This window comes from Typha angustifolia, chromosome 11 (genome assembly GCF_048772165.1).
Source record: "Typha angustifolia cultivar Huaian chromosome 11, ASM4877216v1, whole genome shotgun sequence".
Classification (NCBI taxonomy): domain Eukaryota; kingdom Viridiplantae; phylum Streptophyta; class Magnoliopsida; order Poales; family Typhaceae; genus Typha; species Typha angustifolia.
Window position 1 is genome coordinate 12,833,743 of NC_133249.1, and position 25,676 is coordinate 12,859,418.

The 25,676-nt window shown below is 35.0% G+C and overlaps 1 protein-coding gene across 1 annotated transcript; it reads right to left on the bottom strand.

The window, feature by feature from the left end:
- Nucleotides 1–6,592: 6,592 nt before the first annotated feature.
- LOC140770884 (plant intracellular Ras-group-related LRR protein 6) lies at nucleotides 6,593–25,228 on the bottom strand. Its single transcript, XM_073112203.1, has 21 exons — nucleotides 25,028–25,228; nucleotides 23,945–24,002; nucleotides 23,708–23,844; nucleotides 23,513–23,599; nucleotides 22,478–22,553; nucleotides 22,162–22,236; nucleotides 21,965–22,034; nucleotides 21,813–21,890; nucleotides 21,618–21,678; nucleotides 21,426–21,504; nucleotides 14,854–14,944; nucleotides 13,315–13,375; nucleotides 13,161–13,231; nucleotides 12,861–12,934; nucleotides 12,315–12,452; nucleotides 10,613–10,717; nucleotides 9,167–9,291; nucleotides 8,990–9,086; nucleotides 8,640–8,714; nucleotides 7,307–7,362; nucleotides 6,593–6,966 (listed from the first exon to the last, which is right to left on the bottom strand). Exons 1-21 carry the CDS (start codon nucleotides 25,090–25,092, stop codon nucleotides 6,891–6,893), a joined length of 1,755 nt encoding a protein of 584 aa, XP_072968304.1. The 5' UTR covers nucleotides 25,093–25,228; the 3' UTR covers nucleotides 6,593–6,890.
- Nucleotides 25,229–25,676: the final 448 nt, after the last annotated feature.

The following is a 25,676-nucleotide window of genomic DNA, read 5'->3' on the forward strand; positions in this document are numbered from 1 at the left end:
AACGGGAGAGCGATATCGGGTTAGTTATAGTTAACGGGTCGGTTATTAACGGGTTCTAAATTAGTTTTATTTGCAGACCCGACCCGTTTAACTTAATAACTCAAAAATGTATCCCACCGTATCGGATATTTAAAATTAATTATTTTAATTCGGATACTTCTTTAGACATATCAGATGTGTATCGGGGCCGTATCAGGCTATATCGGTATCCGATACGTATTCGATACCGATACGGAGGCCTAAATGAAGTATCTATGCTTTATAGCCCCATCGCCCAGCGCCTAGGCGAAAGGCAGGTGACAAGGCGGTCTAATATTTTTAATATAAAAAATAATAAATAAATAAACATATATAATATACATTATATACTTATATGTAAGTTGTAACTAATATAGTATATACAAAAATTTTAATAATGCACTAAACCAAAATACTAAATAACATAATCACAATTCACAACTATAATAACATAAATACATAATTAAATATTCAAAATTATCACAATAGATTAACTAATTAACAAATATATTATCAAATAATCACTAAATCACTAACAGATTAATTAATTAAGATTTAAGATAGAATTAAAAACCCTCCGGTCAATCGGTCATTTGGTGTGAGAGACATAGGGTGAGACTCTGAGAGAGGAGAGAGAGGGAGAGAGTGAAAGTGTGAGATATATATATATATATAGAGAGAGAGAGAGAGAGAGAGAGAGAGGCCCATACCTTTACCGTTGGCCGTGGAAGAGACAAGAGAGAGTGGGAGAGGATGTTGCTACAAGCCACCGCTACTTTGCTTTGTTGTCATTGCCGCACGTTGCCATAAACCATTGCCTCAGCTAGTCAGCGTCTCGTCACTCTGTGGCCAGCCGTGGAAGGGAGAAGACAGGATTAGGGATTTAGCGAGAGAGAGAGAGAGAGAGAAGAGTTTTAAGTTTTTATATTAATGGTTAATGAGTTAAATTTTCTTAGTGGATACTGGATAATCTCATAATCCAATCCATTATAAAAAAAATCAATAAGTAGGGTTGGTGGGCCAAATATTTTTTAATTATTTTTATCTCTTTAATCAAATTTTATCTCTTCAATTATTTTTTAATTATTTACGAATATCCCTTATTAGTTCAAGATTGATTTAAACTAAAATTTAATAATAGATAGAGATTGAGAATCATATTTAAATTGAAGTCTATTTTTAAAGAATCAAATTTAAATTCTTTAGTATTAAATGATATCTCCTATAATTATGGTATAATTATATCTATCACAATTATATTTAAGAGAAAGAAATTTTAAGGAAAGAAAAGAACATGAAATTAGTAAGTTAGGCACATGTATTCTAATCTTGTTGACAAATATTCCCTTTCTTTTTATGTAATGTGATTTGTGAATCGATACCGGTATGGGTGAAAACGAATCGAATACAGATCAGATAGTGCTCAACCCACATCTAGATCCATATTTTTTATCGGGATATAGATTCGTATATGGATGTTTGACAGATGGCAAAAATTATAACCATATCATAAGAAAATGAATACGGATAATTTTCGAATACAGATCGGATAGTTTTCGGATATGGATCGGATAATTTTTAGATTAATTTTTTGGATCTTAAGGTGGTTCTTCTTATGGTTTTGTTCTAGATATAGATGGCCCAGGTTTTGTCAAAGATGAGAATATTGATCTCTTGCTTGTACCATGGATGAAGAAAATGCCAATTAAGGTGGTTCTATAGTGTCTGCTTTCTTCCAGCCTATCTCTTCAGTTTCAATTAAGTTAGTCTGGTCTAGCATTAATTGATGGTATGCTTTTTGATAACTGATGTTGGCATGTATAATTTACAGATATCAAGATCTATCAAATATAACAGCGGTTTTGAAGTTTCACTTAGTTATGAAAAAGCGAATGACATGCCACATCCTTAGGGATGGATGTTGCTGAGGATTGTAAAAAAATATTCCTGAAACTTCAGAGGAAGAAGACACATTGTTATGTAATTTTCAAAATTGATAAAGATATTGACCAACCAATTCCAACTACATGGAATTAGAACAAAATGCACATTTTGAAGTAGGGTATTAATCCAAAACTATAACAAAGTGCAGAAAAACCTTGTTGATCCAGGATCACCTTGTCTACCAGCTCGAGGAAGGAGGGTTGGAGGAGGTCGAGCTTAGTGAGGCCGATCTTGAGGAGGGAGGGCCACGATTGGAGAGTTGGTGGCATCCGTGATTGCTGATGGCAACGAGGGATTTTAGATGGAGGCTGCTACGGGCGATTAAGAGATTTGGGAGGAGATGGGAGATGGGAGATGAGAGATAGAGAGGGTAGGGTTTAGTTAATTAGTTAGGTATTTATTAAGCGGGTAAACGGATATCCATTATCTGAATCCGTATTCGATAAAATTAACTATACCCATATTCGTATTCATATCTGGATTTTTTTTCTAAAAAGCTATCTGTATCTGGATTCAGATTCTGACATTTTTGTAAATGGCTATCCGTATCCGTATCCGGGTCGGATAGGATTTTTCTATTCGTATCCAATCCGATTCGGATCAAGCAACGGGTCGGGTCAGACTTAATCTGACCCGTTTTCATCCCTAGGTACCGGGTATGAAAACTGGCTACTATACCCGTTAGATTAAGATTATAAAATTTAGGGGTATTCAAATATTTGCATTATCTTTTCCTTCTAGGTTCGATAGAGTTAGGGTTTTGTGAAGAGAGGAGCTAGGGTTTTCTAAAGGGAGCAATACTAACCAATTAGTTATAAAAATAATTTTCATCTATTAAAAAAATTGAAGGCTATATAAGACATTTTACATATGTGACTAGATTAATTGATAAAAAAATTAAAATTTAATTGTCTTCTTATTGCTTATGCTTATAACTGTTTCCTTAATAATAGGAGTGTCAACTTCTACCAATTTATTATTATTTTTATTTTTTACAAAAAAATAGATAGCCAAGAGAGAGAAATAAAATATGGCTAATACCCTTACAATTTAGAAAAGTTATTAGTACTTTCGGTTTATATGACCGATACTTCTAATTAATTTTATTTAGTATTATTTAATCTCAATCGTTCGATTAGGAGAGAGAAATTAATCATTCTTATTGAATCATATATATATATATATCCTTAATTTAAAAATAATATATGTAAATAAAAAATAAGGGTAATTATATCTTTATGTAGTTAACATGATACAATCATAATGGTTAGCTATGTTTGGGAGGTATATATGTATAAACAAGTGTTTTGAGAGATATTCTAAGTAAATATAAACTTTAGAAAGTTTTCTTTTTAATAAAGAGATCTGAGAGATCCGCTAATATTATTATTTACACACTTGAGAGTGAAAAGTTGTCCGAAGCATCAAAAGAGATGCATTTTGAAAGCTCGGTATGCAGAGATTCAGATCCCTCAAAATAGAATGATTGCCCAAATCTACCCTGACGTGCAACTCAGTCCGTAACAAGATTGCACTCCCTGATGGAGTGCTAAAAAAGACATGCCCTAAAGCATGCTTTTAGCGAGAGACAATCATGAATGATGGACCAAATGGCTCGAGGGGGGGTTCGCCTAAACACTGAGCATAGGAGATGACTAGTTTAGAATCTTCTTCAATTAACACATCATGCAGCTGTAGACTGGAGGCAAGAAGGCACTGACAGGCTTTCCATAGGCACCAAAGAGTCTGCAGTTATGGTCCCTAATAATAATACCAATTCTTGCTGATGCCATGGCAGGCTCAAAAGAGCCATCGCAGTTGACTTTGACAAATCCAACACTAAGGGGAGCCATATGACTAGTTTGTTCAAGTTGCTTGGCTTCACGAGTCTTTTGATCAAAAAATTCTTGAGCCATTCGTAAGGCTAGCCAAGCTATGTTATCTGCATTTGGGCTAAGGTTTTGAAAGCATAATTTATTCCTGACTTCCAAATGAACCATATACCGGTGTCTATGATAGCCTTAAATTTTTCGGACCAACCACCTAGATGAGACTAGTCATAATAAATCCAATTCATGTCCAGATTAAAGGATGCGCCAAGGTTCTGGGCAATTACCCCCCAAACCTTGAGGGCAATTTGACCCCTATGAAAAATGTGCTCAATTTTTTCCTCTCATATGTTGCATAAGGTGCAAGGATCATTAGGGCCTATACGAAGGTTTGGAGCAAAATGCGAGTTGGAATTCTTCATTTCAGAACTTTTCATATGAAAATTTTACCCTGGGTTAATTTTAAGTTTCCACATAACTTTCCATTTTGGGCATATAAACTGGATTTTGGTTCTAAGAGAATCATAGATAGCCTTTGCACTTGGTTTGCCCAAGGTGCTGGCCTTTTAGATCCATCTATCCACAAAATTCCCAGTTCAGATACTAAGGATGGGGTTTCGCAAGCTAACTCCAAACCCATTATTAATGGAGGACAGATCCCATTGCCCATCACTTATTTAATCTAACACAAGTAGATCCTCAGAAATTTGATTAGGATAAATAAAAGTGGGCATGACTCGAATGGGAATATCCGTGACCCACGGGTTAATAACCACATTGACCATGTGGCCATTGCCAACCAAAATTCTGATACCCATCCGCATATTAGCGACCGCTTTATAGATAGCTTTCTAGGCCCACGAAGTGTTCTTAGTGGTGCAATTGCCCCACATATTCAGATTGCCATACTTGTTTTTCATGATGGTAACCCTAAGCATTTTTATTGTTAAGAAACTTAAACACATTACGCCCCATAAGAGTAGTTTTAGCCAATCGGAGGTCCTTAATAGCCAAATCCCCTCAGTCTTAGATCTAGTGATGGACTCCCAATTCACATAAGATGTAAGCCTTTTTTGCACTTCCTTTTTTCCCATAGAAACCTCGAGCAATCTTAGTGATTTAGTCAAGAATGGAATCAAGCACCCAAGTGGACGACGACAACCAGAAATTGAGGATAGTGGTTAGGGTAGAGCTAATCATCTACCAGTAAAGAAGAGAGTGTCCCGCTTCCAACTGGAAGGCTTACTGATAACACTATCAATAAGGCCTTTTTGGTTGGCCAATTTTAGTCCCAAGATAGGTGAAAGAAAATTAGTCAATACCAATATCAAGAATGCTAGCCATAAGGTTATTAGTCTCCAATCTGACAAAGGGAGCAAAGAAAATGCTAGATTTTTTTAGATTGACTTTATGATTAGAGAGAGAACAATAGGTATTAAGAGAGTTGCGGATTGCATGGGCAGAATCTTAAAAGGCCTCAGCGAAAATAAGGATGTCATCCACATAAAAAAGACGGTTTAAAATTGGACAACCTAGCCCATGGCTGAACCTAGGGGTGAAAATGGATCGGATACGGATCGGATAGTGCTCAACCCATATCCGGATTTGTATTTTTAGTTCGGATACGGATTCAGATACGGATATCGGACGGATAACAAAATTTAAAACCATATCCTAACTAAACAGATACGGATAATTTTCGAATAAAGGATCAGATTTTAAACGGATATTGATTAAATTTAAAATAATTATAATATTTTATTTAAATATAATTAATACAAAATTATTAAGAGTTTTACAAAAAATAATTTTTTTGTATGTCAAATATATAAAATTAGATAAATTAATCTCTATAAATAATATATAATGTATTATTAGTAATAATATTAATACTTACTATTTAAATAAGCAAACTAAAAACTGTAAATCATTTAAAAAAATATGCGGGTAAACGGATATCCAATATCCGTATCCGAATCCGAATCCGAATCCGAAAAATTTATCCAACCTGTATCGGAATTTTTTTCAAAAATTCTATCTATATCCGAATTTGAATCCGAATCGGATAGAAATTTTTTATCCGAATCCGATCCGAGTCGGATCGGAGTTAATTCGACTCGTTTTCGCTCCTAGCTGAACCCCTTGAGGTAAGGGAGGTAAGAATCTGAGAGCAAATAATAAACAAATAAGGTGAAAGCGGATCACCCTGTCTGATACCACAGTGGGGAGTAATCAAAGGGGGTGGGATTACCATTAATCAGGATGGAGAAAGTTATCCTCGTATAAAATTCTTCTATACTTGGGAGAAGTAAGCAACAAGCATCCCTCAACCTTATACTAGCTTCAGCCAAGCTTGGTTCCGACATTTGATTAAAATTCGGTTCAATGATTGCTATCAGCAGCTTGTTAAGATCTCCAAAAGTCTCGAAATTAAGCTTGAATTAAAATTCAGCTACTTAAGTTTGATTGTCTCTGAAACTGATTTCAAACCGAGCTTGATTAGGTTAAATCATAAGGAAACTAACATGTTGGGTTATTAGACCATAGCTTTGCTGCAATTGAACATCAATATAATAATGAAAGAAAGCTCAAACAGGACGAGAATTCTACGATAAGAATGCAAAAAAGAAGAAAAGGATATATATATATATATATATATATATATAGGAAGTTGAGACTATACAGCTAATTCAAAATTGACTCTTGTAAGTAGCAAAACTAGTATATAACGAAAGCAAAATAATGGCACGTAATCTTCTTCCGATGCTACTCAATTTGTTTGAAGAAAAAAGACTATGAAATCTGTTCAAGTGAATAGTTTATTATAGATAGTGTCAGTTCGATCAACAAGCAAAGTTGACAAACAGATTAAAAAGAACAAGCCTCAACAAACTTGGAGAAGATAAATAATACAACATCACTACACGAACACCTATACGGCTTTTTTCCATTTGTTTTTACACACCAAACTGAGATACACTGAATATCTGTTAAACTGAGATAAATTATAGATAGTATCTGTTAATACCACTGAGGAAACCCTTTTTGTTCTTTTCTCTTCCTTATATTCTCCACCATTGAAGAACCCATAGTTTGCAATTATTGACTGGGAAGTTTATCTTTCAGATACTTGAGAATTGCTTTTGTTCCTCGATCCAAGATAGTGCGTCTTATGCTGCAAAATTAGAGTAGCTATTAGCGGAATGCAATGCATTTGTTCTTACTTATAGTTATTCATTTTACATCGTTTGGGTGTTGTGAATTACAGTTTACAAATGCAGAGCAAGCCCACAGAGAAACATCATCTGCTTAAAAGTAGATATTTCTCAAATTTGACTATTTCAGTAAATTCAACTTCACCAGGCTATTCACCCACTTTGGGACACCTTTCATTCTAAAGAAACAAGCTGTTCATTAATCTAGATGCTTTGAGGATCAAAATTTGAGTTGGAAAATCTTGTATGCCATGATCAAGAACCAACAATTGAGTAGAAAAGATGGCACTTGCTCCATACCTTCTTAATGGGTTTCCATCAAGTTTCAAGACCTGTAGGTTCGACTCAAGTAAACCCTGCCCAGAAAGGTTTCCATATTAAATAAGCTCCAATACAAGTTTTACAAGCAAACATTTTGTCAAGTGCCAGCATCTTTCTGAATCAAGCAGCAAGCTGGAGGTTTTTAAATTTTAAGGTAATTGCAAACAAAAAACTAGCTGCAGTGTAATATTATATGATAGACTAGATTCTCACTGGCATAAGTTTGTCTGGAAGATGTCAACTTACTCAATATGAGCCTAACATCCATTTGAGATCTTCAACAAGTAGCATGAATCTTATAGTTGCACTTTGTAAGTATCATATCAATTTTAAAGGGAGTGCACTATGGCACCAAGTGCCGTAGAGCCATGATGCACATTAAAGGCTACTTTTCCAGATCAGATAACAAGAAATGACAGGAAATATATGTTTCCTCTGTCCAAAATAAATTAGAGAAGGGCATCCAAATGCACAAGGCCCTCTACCCAATGCTATGGTCCCGGGAGAACAAGTATACCACCCTATTCCATTGCTGAAAAGGTAGTTTCCATAAGTCATACTGATGATTAAAGGGTGATAGACCAAGTGATGCCCCCATTTTACAACGAGGGCAAGTTGTATGCAACCCTATTTCAAATTCTGTCAAGAAGATTTATGTTATATAGTTAGAGTTTCAAGACCTCTAGGACGCCTTCATGCAAACTTTGTTAAAAAAACAAGGTCTCTAATATGCCAAGAAAAACTTCTAGATTCACCTATATCATCAACTGCAAATAATTTTTTTCCTGATTCAAGTAAGAAAATGCAGAAGCTTAGTACAAATGCTAATAAAAGTACTAGCAGAAATGATTTACCATCGATCACCTAGTTCATGCACTGATTTGGTGGCTTAGGTGTGGACCGTGTGGTCAAGAGGGAATGATGTTCTTTGTTTTATGTAAGTTTCACGATATAGAAATGAAATCACTTCTATCCTTACTGACTAATTAGAAACGATCTATCTCATTCTCATGCAAATTGCAGACTGATTTTTTGACGTATCTGTGATATGTTACTGTACATACTGATGTTTTCTTGAAGAACTGAATAATGTAGCCAAGGAATAGGATTTATCCTCAGTAAAGCAACTGCAACTGTCCTCTACAACAGGCTTAATTTCCACTTGACCAACTTAAATATTCACTGAAGTTTTGTCCAGAAATCTTTAGTGACATAATTTTGTATGCTGAGTGATGAGATCACCAACTAAAATGAAAATTATTATGCTGTGCTATCCAGAATAAGGTAGAAGTTTGAGTCAAGCAAGACAAACCAGCTCCGGGGGAAGCGCAGAAATGTTGTTGTCAGACAGATCAAGTTCCATAAGAGAAGTCAAATCCTTGATTTCCTGTTTTAAATAATGACACTGTCAGCCTGTACAGAGATATTCAAAGAGAGATAAAAGAAGGCATTCATATAAACGAAAAACATAACTGCCTATATTTAGGCTAGATAATGAAATTAAAAAGTAATGCTTAGAAGAGTCAAGGGGTAATATATTATTCAGTTCATCATGGACTTGCACCACAAATAAATATGTAATATCCACAAGAGTATATAAACTTGCATGCCCCAACCAGTATAATCAACGATTCAGGAAATGTTTAAGTACAAGAGGCTTACCTCAGGTATAGTTACAAGGTTATTCTGGCTCAAGTCAAGAATTTGTAGTCGCCTTAAGCACAGGAAACCAGTAGGAAATTGGTAGAGCTGCATTCGTCTGTCAAAGAAATCAGTTCAATATGCTTAGAAATGACACTTAGCAATTTGAATTCTGAAATACTTTGCTGCTTAGTTCACCTTAGATACAATTCCTGTAATTGCGGCAACCTAGAAATCACAGAAGGTTCTGGCAATGAAGACGCATTGCCACTTAAATCCAGTATTTCAAGCTTGCAGAGTACTTCAAGACCAGTAGGTGGAATCTGCGAGGACAAGCCCCTAAGGAAACCTTACTCATAATGCATGTTTGAATAAGACTTAGAGAAACTGACCAACAGTGTGGTGTTTATGAAAGATGGCTTAAATTACATTTGCCAAAACTTAGCTAAGCTGTTAGTTAAATATTCTTGCAGTCAATTCATGTTTTCAGTTCCAGTTCTTCTGTTGTTAACTTTGAGAGGAGATACAAAAAAGGCTTAATATGTATGATCTGTATAGTTTCCATAGTACTCCAAAAAGAGTATAACCACCTAAAAAGTCAGGAAGCTCAATAAGGATATGATTCTTTCCATCTATGCATCTAAAGGTTACCTTATTACCACCTACCACTTAGGCCATTGGTTTATTTTGGCATATTTAGATCTTGTTCCTAGAATACTCTTTAAATAACCATCTAAACTCTCCAAAGTCTTTCTCATGTCTGTCCTTTTGTTTTTATGAGTCACTAAGATCTTCTGTAAATTCTTTCTGCTTTACAACTGTGTCAAAATTTATATAATTATATCACAAGAACCCTCCATTAAGGTTGTTCTTTAAACAAGCACACTGAACAATATGATCAGTTAGTGAAAGCCTAAAACAAGTATAAATAGTTCTAGAAATTTCTCCTATTCTCATTCTATGATGTACACCCCGATGGTAAAACAATTAGCACTGATAATACATAAGAGAAGCAATGATAAATACATACGAAGAAACTCAAAATTTTCAATAGTCAATGGTAGGAAGACATTGTGTAAAAAGAAACTTCTATGATGCATTAAGGGTATAAGAGGGGCTCATATGTCTACCCCTCATTAGTCAAGGTTATGAAATGCTGTCTCTCCTGGAGATGTCAGAGCTTTAAATCCACTCAACTGAGATTTGAAGGGTATTAGTAAAAAGGAGGTGAAAGTAGGAAGCAGTCCAGAGGGTTCTGGCAACCTCCTCTAGTGGAAGTTTACAGCTTCATATGCTAGCTGAGGTATGCTTAGTAAGATAGCTCAATCATACTAGACCATAATGATAGCCCAGATGTGATGGGTTTGTAGGAGAGGGTTTTTCTGCTTTGTGCAAAAGCAGGAGAGGGTTTTTCTGCTTTGTGCAAAAGCACTAAGCAGGGTCATCTTATATCGTGGAAAGAGATAGAAAAGGAGAAGCAATAAAGAATGAGAGAATGTCTGAGGGAGGCTATTGGAACAAGTAGACTGGAGAATTCAATTCGTTACTAAAAAAAGGTGAAAAATGAATAGCCAGGTTCCAGTTGATAGTATTAAACTATTGACCTCATACTCTACGCAATGCAAAATACAAACCTAATAGTACCTCTGCCAAGGGATTATTGTCCAGCTTCAAACAGGAAAGATTGGAAAGAGAGGATAATACTGTGCTGGGCCACTCTTTTATCTTGTTACTGGACAAAATCAAAGCCTGCAAATATAGGTTCAAGTTGAATCACATCTCTCAAGAGTTAAAGCTACAGAAAATAATCTAATGATATGACAGATAATACTCTGATTGATGTGGCAATAGAGAAGTTATGCAAGATTTTGCAGTACAAGCTGTTATTACCAACAGTTCACTTGTAATTGAAGGATGTGAACATGAAGAGGCTCCCGCTACGTTTATTCATAAGTATATCAAAAAGCTACAAAGCCATCTCTGCTTCAGGGTTTCAAAAATCAAAATAAAGCACATCTCTATTGCGAAACCTTTAGAAAGCTACAAGAGATAAGATTCACTAATACTATGGTCCAAGGGAAAGGGAACCAAATATATTCTACACAAGTATATCAGGTATTACAGATCAGAAGTCCAATTATTGTATATTGTTGACTACGAAACAATGCTGTAACCAGTATTTCCTGAGTTATATTCTCATGCACAATTTAGCAACACAAAGATATAAGAGGATTTCTCTCACACCTAAACAACACAAACACAAACACCCACCAACTCCTTTTTCCCTTAATCGATAATAATGCACATAATATTACTCATGATTGCCGTGCTATTTGGCACAGGTCTATACATATCATGCCAGTGAATTAGCAACCATAAGAGGAAAGCATCTCAATACTCTCACATGGCCACCCATACCCATGTCACCAAGTATATCTCATTTAAGTATATCTTATTTCAAAGAGACTTGATTTGGGGTCTCTTTCATCTATTTTGATATGGTTTTTCCTTTTTGTGCTAGATTTATACAAATTACACTTACATTTTAGAATCAAGGGAAAATTTTGATTTATGCCAATTTATTTGCCCTATCTTACAGAATATGAGAAAAATAATGGGGAAATCCATCAAATTAGAATCTAATTGCTGTATGATTCAAGTAGATCTACATTTTATAAAATACATTAAATGTGTTACACTAATATCTAGTGCCATAACTCCTATAATCTATTTTAAGGTCTTTAAAAGTTTTAAAGATTGTTTTTGGTCATACTAAGGTCATATAATGTGCTAGATGCATGCGTCTCAGCACTGATACATTCAGCGATATCTACCAACCTGAGCTAAGTGGCAGGCCCAATGCCTCTATAATTACCATGTTCATCAGATTCATTACAAGGATGAACCAAGGTGGTATGTCGTCTCATATATATAATTTCAGATGACATGAAATATAGGAATTGAATTGTAAAATGAAACTTTCTCAAACCCCCCACACAGAAAGTAGAGAAAGTGCAGCTTTAGTTTTATCTCCTAATGCATATCTGGAAGTTAGGGTACTTACTGAAATGCATAGCACATGGAATTTACAAAAAAAATTCAGGAATACTGACTAACTATTTATTTACATCAACAATACCCCGTATATTGGGCTATGTGCACTCTCACATAACTTCTGTTTTAAACGATTCCAAACTTTCAATTCAAAACACTGGCTACCTATGATTATTGATTATACAAACTGACTGTGAAACTGATCATTCGGACTACATTTTTATTCTTTCATCAGCATTTTCCTGGTATGGAATGACAATTATGTAGCCTGAAGTTAACACTCCTTTAATACCTGAAGTGATGAACAGGTTGCAAGCTCACTTGGTAAATCTCCAATCAAATTCTTCGAAAGATCAAGTTTCAGCACATCACCTGTCTCCCATGCTGCAGATGGTACACTGGTCACCCCTAAACCACTTAAATTTAATTCCTGTTACATACAAAAGTAGTGCATAATGTCAGTTAAGAATCACGGCTTTGTTCTATTAAAATTGGGCACTAAGACCAACAAGTATTTGTAATTTGGAGTTAACAGAAATATTAGGGAACATATAAGAAAAAGGATTACTAAAATTACTATCAAAATAGTTCCCATAATGGCCTCCTCCATTTAGCCTAACAGAACTTAATTCCCATAATGAAATAGACATGAAACAAAGCCAGAATATTACCAGGTACATAGATTACGTGGAATCTGAAGCAATCAGTAAGTTAAATTTAAGAATGATTTAAACGCCAAAAGAAGTATCTACCTTTGAGGATTAGAATGATTTAAACACCAAAAGAAGTATCTACCTTTGAGTATAAGAATGATTTAAACACAAAAAGAAGTATCTACCTTTGAGGACAAAGACAATCGAGTTGCCATGGCAATTTGAACATCTTTTGTAGGAGTGCTTCCAGAACCTGACACTGCATAAGAAATATTACCTTGTTTTGCATATTATTTATCAATACAAAAGTAAAAGTTCAGCCAGAGCAAAATCAGTATGATCAAGTACTAGAACATATAAGTCTCAAACAAAGGAAGATAAATTTTGAAAAATACAAAAGGATGATATATTACAAGTTTCTTATAACGCACAATGTACGAGTATTTAACAAGTAACAACTCTTAGATTTTGAGTATAAATTTTACCTTCTTCATCAGATGAGAGCCTACTTCGTAGATACTTCAATAAAACTGGTGTAGGCCCAGACACCAGTGTGCTAGCAATTAAAGAAAAAAAATCAATATCATGATATTAACAACTCGAGTAGATAATCGCTCAATATAGAGTAAATTACCACACCTCCGAAGAGTCCGTAGGGGATTGCCAGCCAGTAGAAGCTTTCTTAGGGTAGTCATTGTACCTTGAGGATGCAGCAAACATAAATGAAATTATATAAAAGAAGATATATGACAGAGTTAAGATCAACATTACATCTACCAATTCATCTAGGCAGATAGGGTGGAATTGGGAAGGTGAGTGGCAATACAGCACTAAACCTACTAAGCACAATTAACATTATGCAAGATAATTAAAAGAAAAGATAAGAAGAACAAGTACTCCCTGCTGGTTAAGAACAACATGAACACGACTTTGATTTACGGAACTCTAAAAAGTGAGGAAAAACAGACAAAAAGTACACAACACAGTACTAAAGAAAAACAAACAAGAAAAAGATTTATCCTGCAGGTAACATATTGAATATTCTACAAATGGGACCACTAATGAGCTCTAAAAATCAGTGCAACAATTGACATATGCAAGTGACAGATTGATACTTGTCAGAATTGAACTGACCGGATCTAAGTGTGACAGTGATAGATGTTTCTGAATCAGTTGACCATTCAGTCATTCACACAAATAAAAGACCTAAAATAAGATCTAAAATTTAAAGTTTAATCATATTTTAAAAAGAGCAATTTCTTGAGAGAATTTTGCTTCATATTATTTCTTGCAACATGCTGCAACCCACTTAAATTTTAGTATATAAAATTAGGGTAACAAACTTTCTCCAGACGGCCACCAGATTGATGTATTGAACATTGAGAATGAATACTGATATTCATGCTCCTCTTTATGTATATCAAATCATCATAAGAAGTACATTTCTGAATAAAAGATTGTGCTCATTCATAAATTTTCCCTCTACTCTTCCATCTGTTCTAATACTGTCAAATATAATCAAGAAAGTTTTGGTATGATTTAAAAGTCTTAGTCACTCTTCTTGTAAAGTTGAGAAGTGTTGTCTTTTTTTTCTTCATCTTTAAAGAATAAAAGAATCCAAAGGTTACAAGGAATATGAAGTATGAGCATTATCTTATGGATGACATTCACTGAAAACATGTTAATCTGACAAGCTGATTCCTAGAAAAATCAATTATTGTCTGCTCTGATATGTGGATCACAAACAAAACAATCCTTAACTTAGACAGACAGGGTTGTTTCTTTCAATATTTTACAACAGGTCCTAATGTTAAACAAGAATAAGACAATTAAATACAGATAAAATTGCATCCAGTGAACTTCATTTGACTCACAATGTCAAAGTCAAAGGCCAAAAATTGTCTCTGTCAAAATTGCCACTTCTGGCAGAACTTCTAAAAGGTTTCTCCTTTTCATGCGCCTAATCTGCAATCCAGTAAGCTAGATAGATCTACATGCCAACTGACTATACAACATTCTAGCTCTTGATTACATATTACTTTGTGAGTTTGTGTTAGATTTTTAGAATCACTTCTCGAAAAAAAAATTAAATCACGTTGACAGGCAGTCCTTGAAAGTTCTGCCACTTTTAATTATGAAGAATGAAAGAAACCTGCAACTGGTATCTGCAAAACTCACCGAGCTCTGGTGGCAAGCCAGACAATGAATTATTCGACAGATCTAGGACAGAGAGTTGAAGTCTGCAAGCTTCTACAGGATACTCCTTCAGCTAGTGACAACAAATTCATCAGCCAAAAAATATTAATTCAACTTGTAATAACAGAAAATCAACACAAAAATTGCAGGAGGTTTCATGCCACATGGAAAATTGACAAGGTTCTAAGATGCATATCTCATTGAATAAATTAAGTATGATTTCATGAGCATTCAAAAAGCAAACTCTTATAAAAGGACTTATGATTACCAATGTCAAAGAATGACAATGAAAAACCAGAAATTTGGGGACTTTGTATATGGTAACAGGATGGAACAACACCACTCCTCTTCTCCACCTTTGACTCGTGATAATGAAGGTAGCAGCACACTTCATTGCCCCTTCAAAAGCAGCACAGATAGAGAGAGAGAGAGAGAGAGAGAGAGAGAGAGAGAGAGAGAGAGAGAGAGAGAGAGAGAGAGAGAGAGAGAGAGAAGCCCAAATATCCAAGAGGTGGAAATTCAAAGAATGGGAGTACATGAGGTTTGAGAGAGCTGCACATCCTTCTGTACCCTTCTTTGCTCTTTGAATAATGAGAGTTAGAATCGAAGGAGGCTACAGAAACACAGGGTTCAAGGTCAGGTTATCTAAGCCCCCGTTTGCTTCAAGATTACCTTTTCTCTATTCTAAATAAGGAACAATATTCCAAATTAGAAAGAAACTGATATAGAATGACGATAGGCGAAGAACAAAGTAACAAACCCATGGAATCCATTACAGGTTGTTGGAATCCATTAACAAAAGAAAGAAAGCAAGCAATCACAAAATCTCAAATATTCATTAACCTCAAATAAGAACATCACAAACCTTTATATAGGAGAATAAAGAGGAAAAAGACTAAAATACCATAATATAGAAAGATTAAACTGCCCTTAACATCAAAATCTCTTTCTCATGACCTGTCACCTAGCCATAGTATATGCCTGCATGAGTACATGTGTCTAAAGATGTTTGCATCAACTCTACTCTCCTAGGGTGGAAAAAACTTGACTCTATTTTGATCTGAAGTAGCTCCTCTCGAGTAATCCATATGCTGTCAGAATTTGGGTGTTTGGGTGGTCTCTCCATCAAACTAGGAAATGATAAATTCCTCTAGTATTAGATGTTACTTGTTCATCCAAAATAAACTCTATTTTTTCTTCTCATGTAGATGAAAAAGGGGAAGTGGTAGGATGGTCAAAGGAAGTTCATAAGCAACTAAGTCTTCAACATCAAAAATGGAATTAGTGTCATAATCAAAGGAAATATTGATAACATAAGCATTAGGTCCTACACATTTTAATTTAGAATGATCCAACATTACGAGCTTATAACTTTGTTACAGTTCCAAATGGGTATCACTTGAGCCTGACAAGAACAATAATATCAACTTGTAATTTATATTGAAAATTACTAGTTACAATTCGCTTGCTGATCTTTTAATATATTGAATGAACATGATATACAAATTCTTCTGCAGATTTAGGGACTCTAGAATGAGATGATGTAGGGAGAAAATCTAAAAGTTTACAAGCATTGAAACCATGGACAACCTCAAATAGACTCATGCTTATAGAATTATTAATGAAATTGTTATATGCAAATTGAGCTATTAGAAGAACAAAATCTAGTTCCTATTATGATCACCTATGAGACAATGCAAAATTTCGTGCCACTATTGTGCCATAATATTTTCCAAAAGCAACTCATAAATCAAACATCCCGATCAGACACGATAGTCTTAAGTAAACCATACAATTTGACTAGTTGGTAGAAATAATATTTAGCAACATTTGAGGTGTCAAAAGTTCTGTTATAGGGAATAAAATGAGTCAATTTAGAAAAACAATTTACAACCACAAAGATAGAATCGTGCTTAAGGTATCTAGCAACCCAAATACAAAATCTATACTCACCTCTTGCCATGAGTGATCTAATATCGGTAGCAATGTATACATACCAATGTTTTGCTTGCAATGCTTAGCCAATTGACAAGTTCGACACTAATCAATTAATTTATTTACATCACATTTGAGGCTTAATCAATAAAATTTAAGATAGAGGAGGCGTTGGTGCCATTGGCAATGCAGACAATTGTGGTGAGGTAGATGTGATCTTCGGCAGAGAGAGATTCAGTCAAAGATAATGGCAATGGATCAATTGGAGAAGCTCGTGCTTGTGGTGAGGAGTGAGAGACGATGGCGGCTAGGGTTATTGGAGATAGGAAAGGGATCAGGGAGTGGTCACACAAGGGAGCAAGGAAATAAGAGTTAACGGGCTAACAGGTTGGGTGGTTTGGGTTGGGTTTGGTGCTTACGCTGAGTGGTTAAGAGTGGAGAGGGTTGGTTAGATTGGATTAGGTTTAGGCGAGATTTAGGTTTAAGTGGATTTAGCGGGAAAAGACAAATTCGAAAATTGGATAGGTTTAGATCATTTTGGATAGTTAGGATATGATGAGAGGATTAAGACAACGAATATTAAGATAAAGGTTGTTGGAGTTGATTAGAGGAAAAAAGCTAAATTTGCTAGGACATTATGGAAAGAGCAAATCTCCTATATTTGAATTTCGAAATTCAGAATTTCATGATAGAGGAAAAAAGAATAAGAAATTTGAATTTTTGAATTTATTTTTCTCATTTCCAAATTGTTTCTTTGTTTATTTTGTTCTTTTTTACCTACATATAGCAGATAAGAAAATTGATCTGTCATTGTGGTGGTGGACTATGGATGATACACGAACACTTCACTTTTAGTGACCATTGGGTCTTATTTTATGATTCCGTGGTTCTTTTAGTGATGACGAGTTCAACTCGTTTCTTGATGGTGGCAATCTCTTCGTACAACTTGGAACTTAGTGTACTCGATGTGTGACAAAGTTCGAGACAATCCGGTGTTTATGGCATGAGCATCAAGCAAAGAACAAAAGGGACCCATGTAGAACCCAAGAGGTGGACTGTCCATACAATAGGATCTTCGACGAAGCAAAGCGACAATGAATGATCATGGGTGAGTCGTGTGAACTTTGGTATAGATACCAAAATTGATGTAGAACGATGATAGGCAAAGAACAAAGCAGCGTATTGAAAGGCGGTCGCCAATTGTAAGCAGTCACCCCCACTGCCTAGCGCTTAGGCGAAAAGCGGGTGCTAAGGCAGGCTAATATTTTTAATATGTAAAAAATAAAATATGATTATATATGACAAATTACATTTACTAATGTACTAATGTAGCATGTATACATTTTTTAACGTAATTTACAACCACAATAATAAAATATCACAATTTACAAACATGTTTATATATAACATATGTATGTATATAACTATATATATCTATATATATTTGTATCCAATTTTATATATATATATATATATATATTATGTGTGTATTTTATTAATGTATCTACTGTAAGTGGTGCATGACAACTAGTAGAGGTGGGTGTATGAGTGTATGACAATTAGAGTAAGTGGTTTCCAATGTAGAAAGAGGACAAGAAAAGAGAAGAATAATGAGGAGGAGAAGAATAACGAGGAGAAGAAAAAGAAGCCCTCATCCTCCTTCTCTCATCGAGCACATTGTCACTTGCCTTGCACTAGTGCCCATTTGGCTTGGCAGAGCGGCACAATAAGGAGAATAAGAAGTCCTTCTCTTCTTCCTCTCCTTGCGCACGTGGTCACCTGCCTTGCACGACACCTTCTAGCTTATCTAGGCAGCTGGTGCGTAGCCCGATAAGACTGCCGCCATGCCTTTCAATACATTGGAACAAAGTAACAAACCCTAAATCTACTAACAAAAGAAACAAAATATGGAATCTCAAAATATTCATTAACCTTAATAAAGACATCACAAGCCAATATATACGCGACACCCTAAAAGAGAAAAAACTAAAATACCCTAACATAGAAAGGTTAAACTGCATTCAACACTAAAGTCTCTCTCATGACCTGTTTCCCAGCCATGGTGTCACTGGGTGCACTATCCACCTGCACTTGCACGGATACATGTGTCTTAAGGTGTCAACACTAAAAACATCAAATTATCTCTACTTTATATTAGAAAAACTATTCAAATTATCACACATAAGCCCAATTATAATATTACTCTTGATTTAACTAAAATTATTTTAAAAATCCTCTCTCCTTTTTCCTACAACCTACCTATCTTATTCCACAAATCAAAGTTTCAGCTCAAATTTCTCACTTATCTCCTCTATTCTACTACATATCTATCTCATTACATACTCGCAAATATGCATTATATACCTACAAGTATGCAATGCATATCTATAATAAATAAGAATACTTTAATTTAAATTTATATATCAAATCAACGACGTTTGAGTTAATTTTAACTTTTCATTTGTATTTTATCTCAACTTTATGTCACATCAAATATAATTATTATAGATTCAAATTTTGGTCGATCCCGATCTTGGCTGATTTCGGCTGGGATATCGACCGATATCCGAAACTAGTTAGGAGGGTCGGATCCGGGTCGAGCACGACTCGGGTCCCTCCCACTCTCCCATCCCTTACTATCTTATTTTTCTTTCTCGTTCTCTCTCTTTCTCCTCTTTCTTACCTCTTCTATGGATCCACCACTGGCGACCTCGACCTCCGATGACATTCTCCGGCTAAAATACGATGACCTCGACCTCTAGCAACCTCGATGAGTTTTTTTTTCAGTTTTTCTCTTTTCTTCTCTCCATCTCTCTTTCCCTCTTTCCCTCTTCCTGCTGCTGCAGCGACTGCTGCGGCAAGAAGAGAAAGAGAGGGGGAGAGAGGAAAAGAAGAAGAGATGGAGGAAGAGAGAGGGATGTGATAGTAAGAGGGCAGTAAGAGGAAGAGGGAAGAAGAGAGAGCGGGGGGAAGTGAAGGGAGAGAGAATATATGGAGAAAAAAAATAAAAATATAGAAATGTTCTTTTCAACGATAAAGAATTTGAGAGATAAGGAGAAAGAGAGAGTAAGAGAGAGGTAAAGTGAAGGAATAGAGAAGAAAAAAAAATCAAAAGAAAAATTAAGAGGGTATTATTTTTTAAGTTTTTAGGCTTCATATGTGAGTAATCTTTATTTTCTTGTCATTTCTTTTAATTTTTAGAAACTTTTTAATATTTTTAAAATAATATTTAGAATTTTACATAATTATAAAGTAATCCAATCCGATATGAGCGACTGATACGGTCGATATGTATCGTTTTTTCAGATAGCCGATTCTGATCCTGTTACCGAGTTTTGAAATCTTGATAATTATTACACCATTTCTCTAGATAACAAGTAAGTATTATAATCCCCTACTAAAATTAGAGGTACAATTTTAAGAGTAAGAATCTAGAATAGCTACTCTATATTTTTTTCCCTTAATCTCAAAGCAAATGAGGCCTAAGGGAATGAGGGATTACATGGACGAGAGAGTGTGTTTAAGGTAGTTGATATATTACAGCCAAAGCCAATAGAAAGTAGAAGGAAAAAAATAGTATTATGAGACATATAAGGAATATGTAAGTTGCATTTGCCCTATTTGCTTTCATTCTATTTTTGTAGAGAAAAAAAAAGATTGTGCATGAGGAGGACTGTTGCATACATGCTAATGGGAGTGGGGAGGGGGTGGAGGAGAGAGAGAGAGATGGGGGAAGGGAGGAGTTCAAGACTTAGGATTGGCAACATTACAAGGGGTGAGAGGGGTGGGACACATGGTCTAAAGTCTAAACATAGTTGTCAGGATTAGAATGATTCAATAATAATGTCAGTAGTAGGCCAAATTTAGTTCATTCCCAAGCCATGGTCAACAAATAAGGGCCAATACTAGCGCTTTGTAGTAGGTCCAATAATAGGTCAAATAAGGTTTCCAATTTCTAACTTAACAATGTAAAAATGTAGGATCCATGTAATAAAATGTCCACCATAATATGAACAAGTCAAGCTTGAACAAAATTGTTTGATTGAATCCAATAAAAGCCCATGTAGCCATAAGGGAGGCATGGACCATTCTTTATCTATAAATTTGTCTGCAACTAAAGAAGGACAAACTCAACACCAACTCTCATTAAGCCCAGCCAACTCGATAAAAACTCACATGTCACAAACAAAACTAGTCTTGAGGTCATAAAATAAGAACAACACCTAAAGATAAATATTTCATGCATTGCAGATTGAGCTTTAACATTTCTCTTGCATCATGAAACAATTCTTGAGGTCTGCAAAAAAAAGTCTTTTTTGAAGAAAAGAAAATATGATTAAGACTTAAGAGTTCAGCATGAATACAAGACAATTATATCAAGTTGCCACGGACGATTTCATGATGTTTTTATGTTTATGTTTACATGTACCAAAGCAATTGGAGACCACGCTTTTCTGTTTATGTTTATTGAGAAATTTTGCATTACATAGGAAACAGACAGGGAAAACAAATAGCTTGAAGTAATGACTTGTAAACAGATAGTTGTGCAATCAACATCACATTTTGGTATTGAGAAATATAGAGAATGCAAAACTATGTAAACGATAAAAATTACTAACCTGATTCGAATGAAGATCTAAATTTCCCAAGCGAGAAAGTGAACCAATCTCAGCTGGTATTGATGACAGTATGTTAATTCTGAAACAGGAAATAGCAAATGGGAGTGAGCAGACCTCAATGAGCTATGAAATAATCCTTGGAAGGGGAAACGAAGAATTGCACAGCATGCAGTAAAATAAGTCAGAGCAAACCCCATATAGAACTCCATAAGTGAGGAACAACCCTTTATTGAAGCAGGAATTGAGGAAATCTCTAGCCACATAAAAGAGACATCATGAGTCAAAGAAAAGGGAAAACATAAACACTCGAATTATAGCTCTGTATTGCTATTCATGTAGAGAAAAAATTGGACATAATCGATATAAGAAATGACTGAGTTTTCTCACTGTTCTGATGAAAGTCCAGACGGATCAGTTTTGAAAGAAATCCTATGCTGTCTGGAATGCTGGTGAGTAGGTTTCTTGCTGTAAACATTAGATAATGAAAAAGTCAATAGAGACTTTGTGAATTTGCGAGCTGATTACATGCTTATATATACCAGCATTTAGTTCCGTAAGCATAGTCCATGACATAAACATGTCATCAGAGAACATCGTAAGCTTGTTTCCCTGTAATGTTGTAGAATATCAAGGTTTGCACTAGGAATGATTACGATAATGAAATATAAATATGGAAGTAGCTTCTGTTATTCTTTTTGGATTTTTAAGGAAAAAAAAGTCAAAAACACTGCAGTACCTCCACATCCAACTTAATCAACTTAGTACAATTGCTGAGTTCATTTGGCAGTTTGGCTATGCTGTTGTTGGATGCCTAAAGAAAAGAAACATCAGTCAAAACTTCACAATTACCTCAGCAAACTGTATGGCAGGAGACCCAATTAGTCCCTGTCCTATCGGCTATAATGATAAGTTCGTAACCAGAATAGAGGAAAAGGCATGAAGGAAGTCCAGACACTTCTCATGCTCCATGAGACCTAAATCTAGAAGCTCTCCTATCAATTTTTGCAGCATTTAACTGCTTTGCAATAGGTAATCTGTTCAATGGAACTTACCTTAAGTTCTGACAAGGCCAAGCAGTTTCCAAGGCTATCTGGCAGTTCCTTCAGAAGGTTACTGGAAAAGTCAAGCCTGCAACATTGACTTCAATGTCAATATATATATTTGCAGTTTGGTGCCCATTCATTCAAAATTCATAGTAAGTACTCATCCATGATATTATAAGAAATTAGAAGCAATTATCTAGTAGACCCCAATAAACCATTTAGAAAAACTAACAATTCATAATAAATATTTTCTTTATGGTATTAGGTGCTAAATGCAAGGTAAAGACAAATTCGATCAAAATGGTCGTTGTGGCATGACATCATATCCTATGACTATGATAAGTCGATATATTCTGCCATCTAAATAACTAATAAGCGTAACATTTTTCACAAACAGTACCTTCTAATTCTAATAAAAGACATGAAAGATAGTAGTCCCCTTCAATTTGACCTGTCTTCAAAAGACTCCAGGAATAATACAAGAGGATTCCAAGCAGTCACAATTTTATTTTATTGAAAAGGAACAGATATTTGAAAGAATATATTTGATATGCCTCTAAAAGCATCTAACAAGTTTCATATACATATATGATCCAAAGACACCAACTGTATTATAACATCCATGCTGTATAGGTTGTACTTTAGTTTACACTCCAAGAAGCAACCAATCCAAAAGGTCCTGTAGGGATGATCTAGATAAGAAAGGAAGATAAGATGCAGGCATTGAATTCAACACTTCAACTTCAAGGTATGATTCCTATATACAATGTTATGGGCATCAAGATCAATACCATTAATATGTCCTATCTTACTCTGACCATTCTTCCCATTTAGGGCTATATACTGAATGACAAGGCAACCTAGGAAGAGGAGAACCATAGCAGACTGAGATAGATATATATGAGATATATGAACTGATTGATTAAGCAGACAGGATTTTTTTTTTAATATGTATCAGAATGCTACTATACCAGAACCACATGAACAGATGCAGCATCAAGTCATAAAAGTTGGTGACAGAAAAATAAAGAATAAATGTCTTACTTAACTAAGGAAGCTGCTGAACCGATCTCTTCAGGGATGTTGGTTATCTGGTTAAATGATACATCCAAAGACTTAAGCAAGGCAAGCCTGAATAACAAGGAAACTACTGTAAAAATCCAACGAAATGTTATAGATGTTACATATTATATCTTTATATAAGCAATAAAATAGAAAAAGAACATGCAAATTACTTACTCCCCAATAGCTGCAGGAAGGCAAGACAATTTATTGTGGCTTATGTTCAAAACTGTTAATAAAGATAAACTTTTTAGGTCCTCTTTCAGTACTTCGAGGTTGTTATGAGCCAAAATAAGCTTTTGCAACTCCACAGCCTGGAAAAAAAAATGCATACTGTAACTTGAAAGAAAACATTTTCTTATGGCTTGGAAACATGTTTCATATTGCATCTGAGAGGAGGAAAGAAATGAGTACCTCCCACCATTTTTCATCCTCGCCAGTAGCAGCCTTATAAATCTCATCAGGAACCTCCCTAAAGAAAATCAGAACATGATTGAGTGATGGTTCAATTCTCATGTATTCACAATCTCATACATAGTACAAGATAACACAAATATTGTCCCTAGCACACTTAGCAGCACTCCGTGTATTTTTAGACAGTCGATTATGAGATTGAATCAATATCTTCTTAAAAATGTGCCAACGTGGAACACATTTAGAGGAGATTAAATTAAGCCATGATCATGGGGGAAAGCTGAAAGATACTATATTAAATATTGTTTAAATACCATTTTTCCCATGAATGTAAAGATATGAGCTATGGATTGTATCTAGCACTCTGTAAAATGCATGCTGTCAAGCGAGATGAGATGAAAACTGAAAAGACAAACAAATATAATGACAGGAGTACATATTTTCTTGTATATTATTGAAGTTCCAGCTTACTACCAAATTTGAGTTCTTTCATGCACTAACTTTCTGCTGACCTAAATTTTGCATTCCGTTCTTACGGCATAACCTTCTTTATATAGTCTTCTCATCTCTTTGGGTAGCTTCTAGAGAGTCACATTGCAAATAAAGATAGAAAATTAGAGGAACAACATCATTTTTCTTGACAAAGAAGTAGCAGAGGTCAATCTTCCACGCCTGTGAGAAATATGTCATAATTAGTCTCCTTACTCACAATGAAGCTACTGCAACCACCGCGATCATTGTAGCTACTATTGTTATATTGCTTAGCATTGTTCACAAGGAAAGCATTTGCATCCTATTTACTTGCTTAAAGCAGCAGCAATTTTATACATACGGGATTAAATTTCACAGAGACATCAACGCATTTCCTTTTTATCTCTCAATCCAAATATATTTACTCATTAAGACTCTTGATTGCACAAGAATCGTTCTTGATCGTCGGCTAGAAAGAATATAAAACCAAGAATGCTTATAGGGAACATCACGGTAAGGTTTCCTACGAATGCAGCCGCAATCTTAACGAGTAGCCAAAACGAAATCAGCGAGTAGCCCCAGAGATCGGAGTAGATCTAATGATTGAAGGACCTGAGGGAGCGATTGGAGAGGTTGAGAGATCCCGAAGCGCGCGCCGATTTCAAGACCCGATCCATCGCTTTCTCTCACTTCAATCTAGAACTCCATTGTTGCTTGATTCGCGAATGGATCTCACGCGATCGCCATGCGCTGTCTCAGCTCCGGAACTGGGATTCCGACGCCACAAAATCTAGTCACCGCCTATCAGTAACCGGGTCTCACCTGAACATCCATAACGCTATTTTTTGGGGGGTTCTTTCGTAATTATCATTACATTCTTTAAATAACTATAATCTGTTACACTTTCGGAATTACCATTATGATTATTTAAAAAAATATATATATATATATTTCTTACATATTATTGTTAAATTTAATAATTATTTTTTAATTCGTTCTAAATTATATAAGCACAAAATAGTCTTTTTTTTTAAAAAAAAACTAAGTCATTTTAATCATTAATAGCTTGGCCAACGAGTTACAATTAGTTTTTTTTTAAATTCACCTCTCTATTTATCTCCTACACAATGTATATATATATATGATAGTTATAATTAATGTTAGTTATTTTTATTATTTTTTTGAGAAAAAAATGAGGATCATTCCCAATTTGAAACCATTAAGAAGATGATGTAAGTGTAAAAAAAAAAAGTAGCAAGAA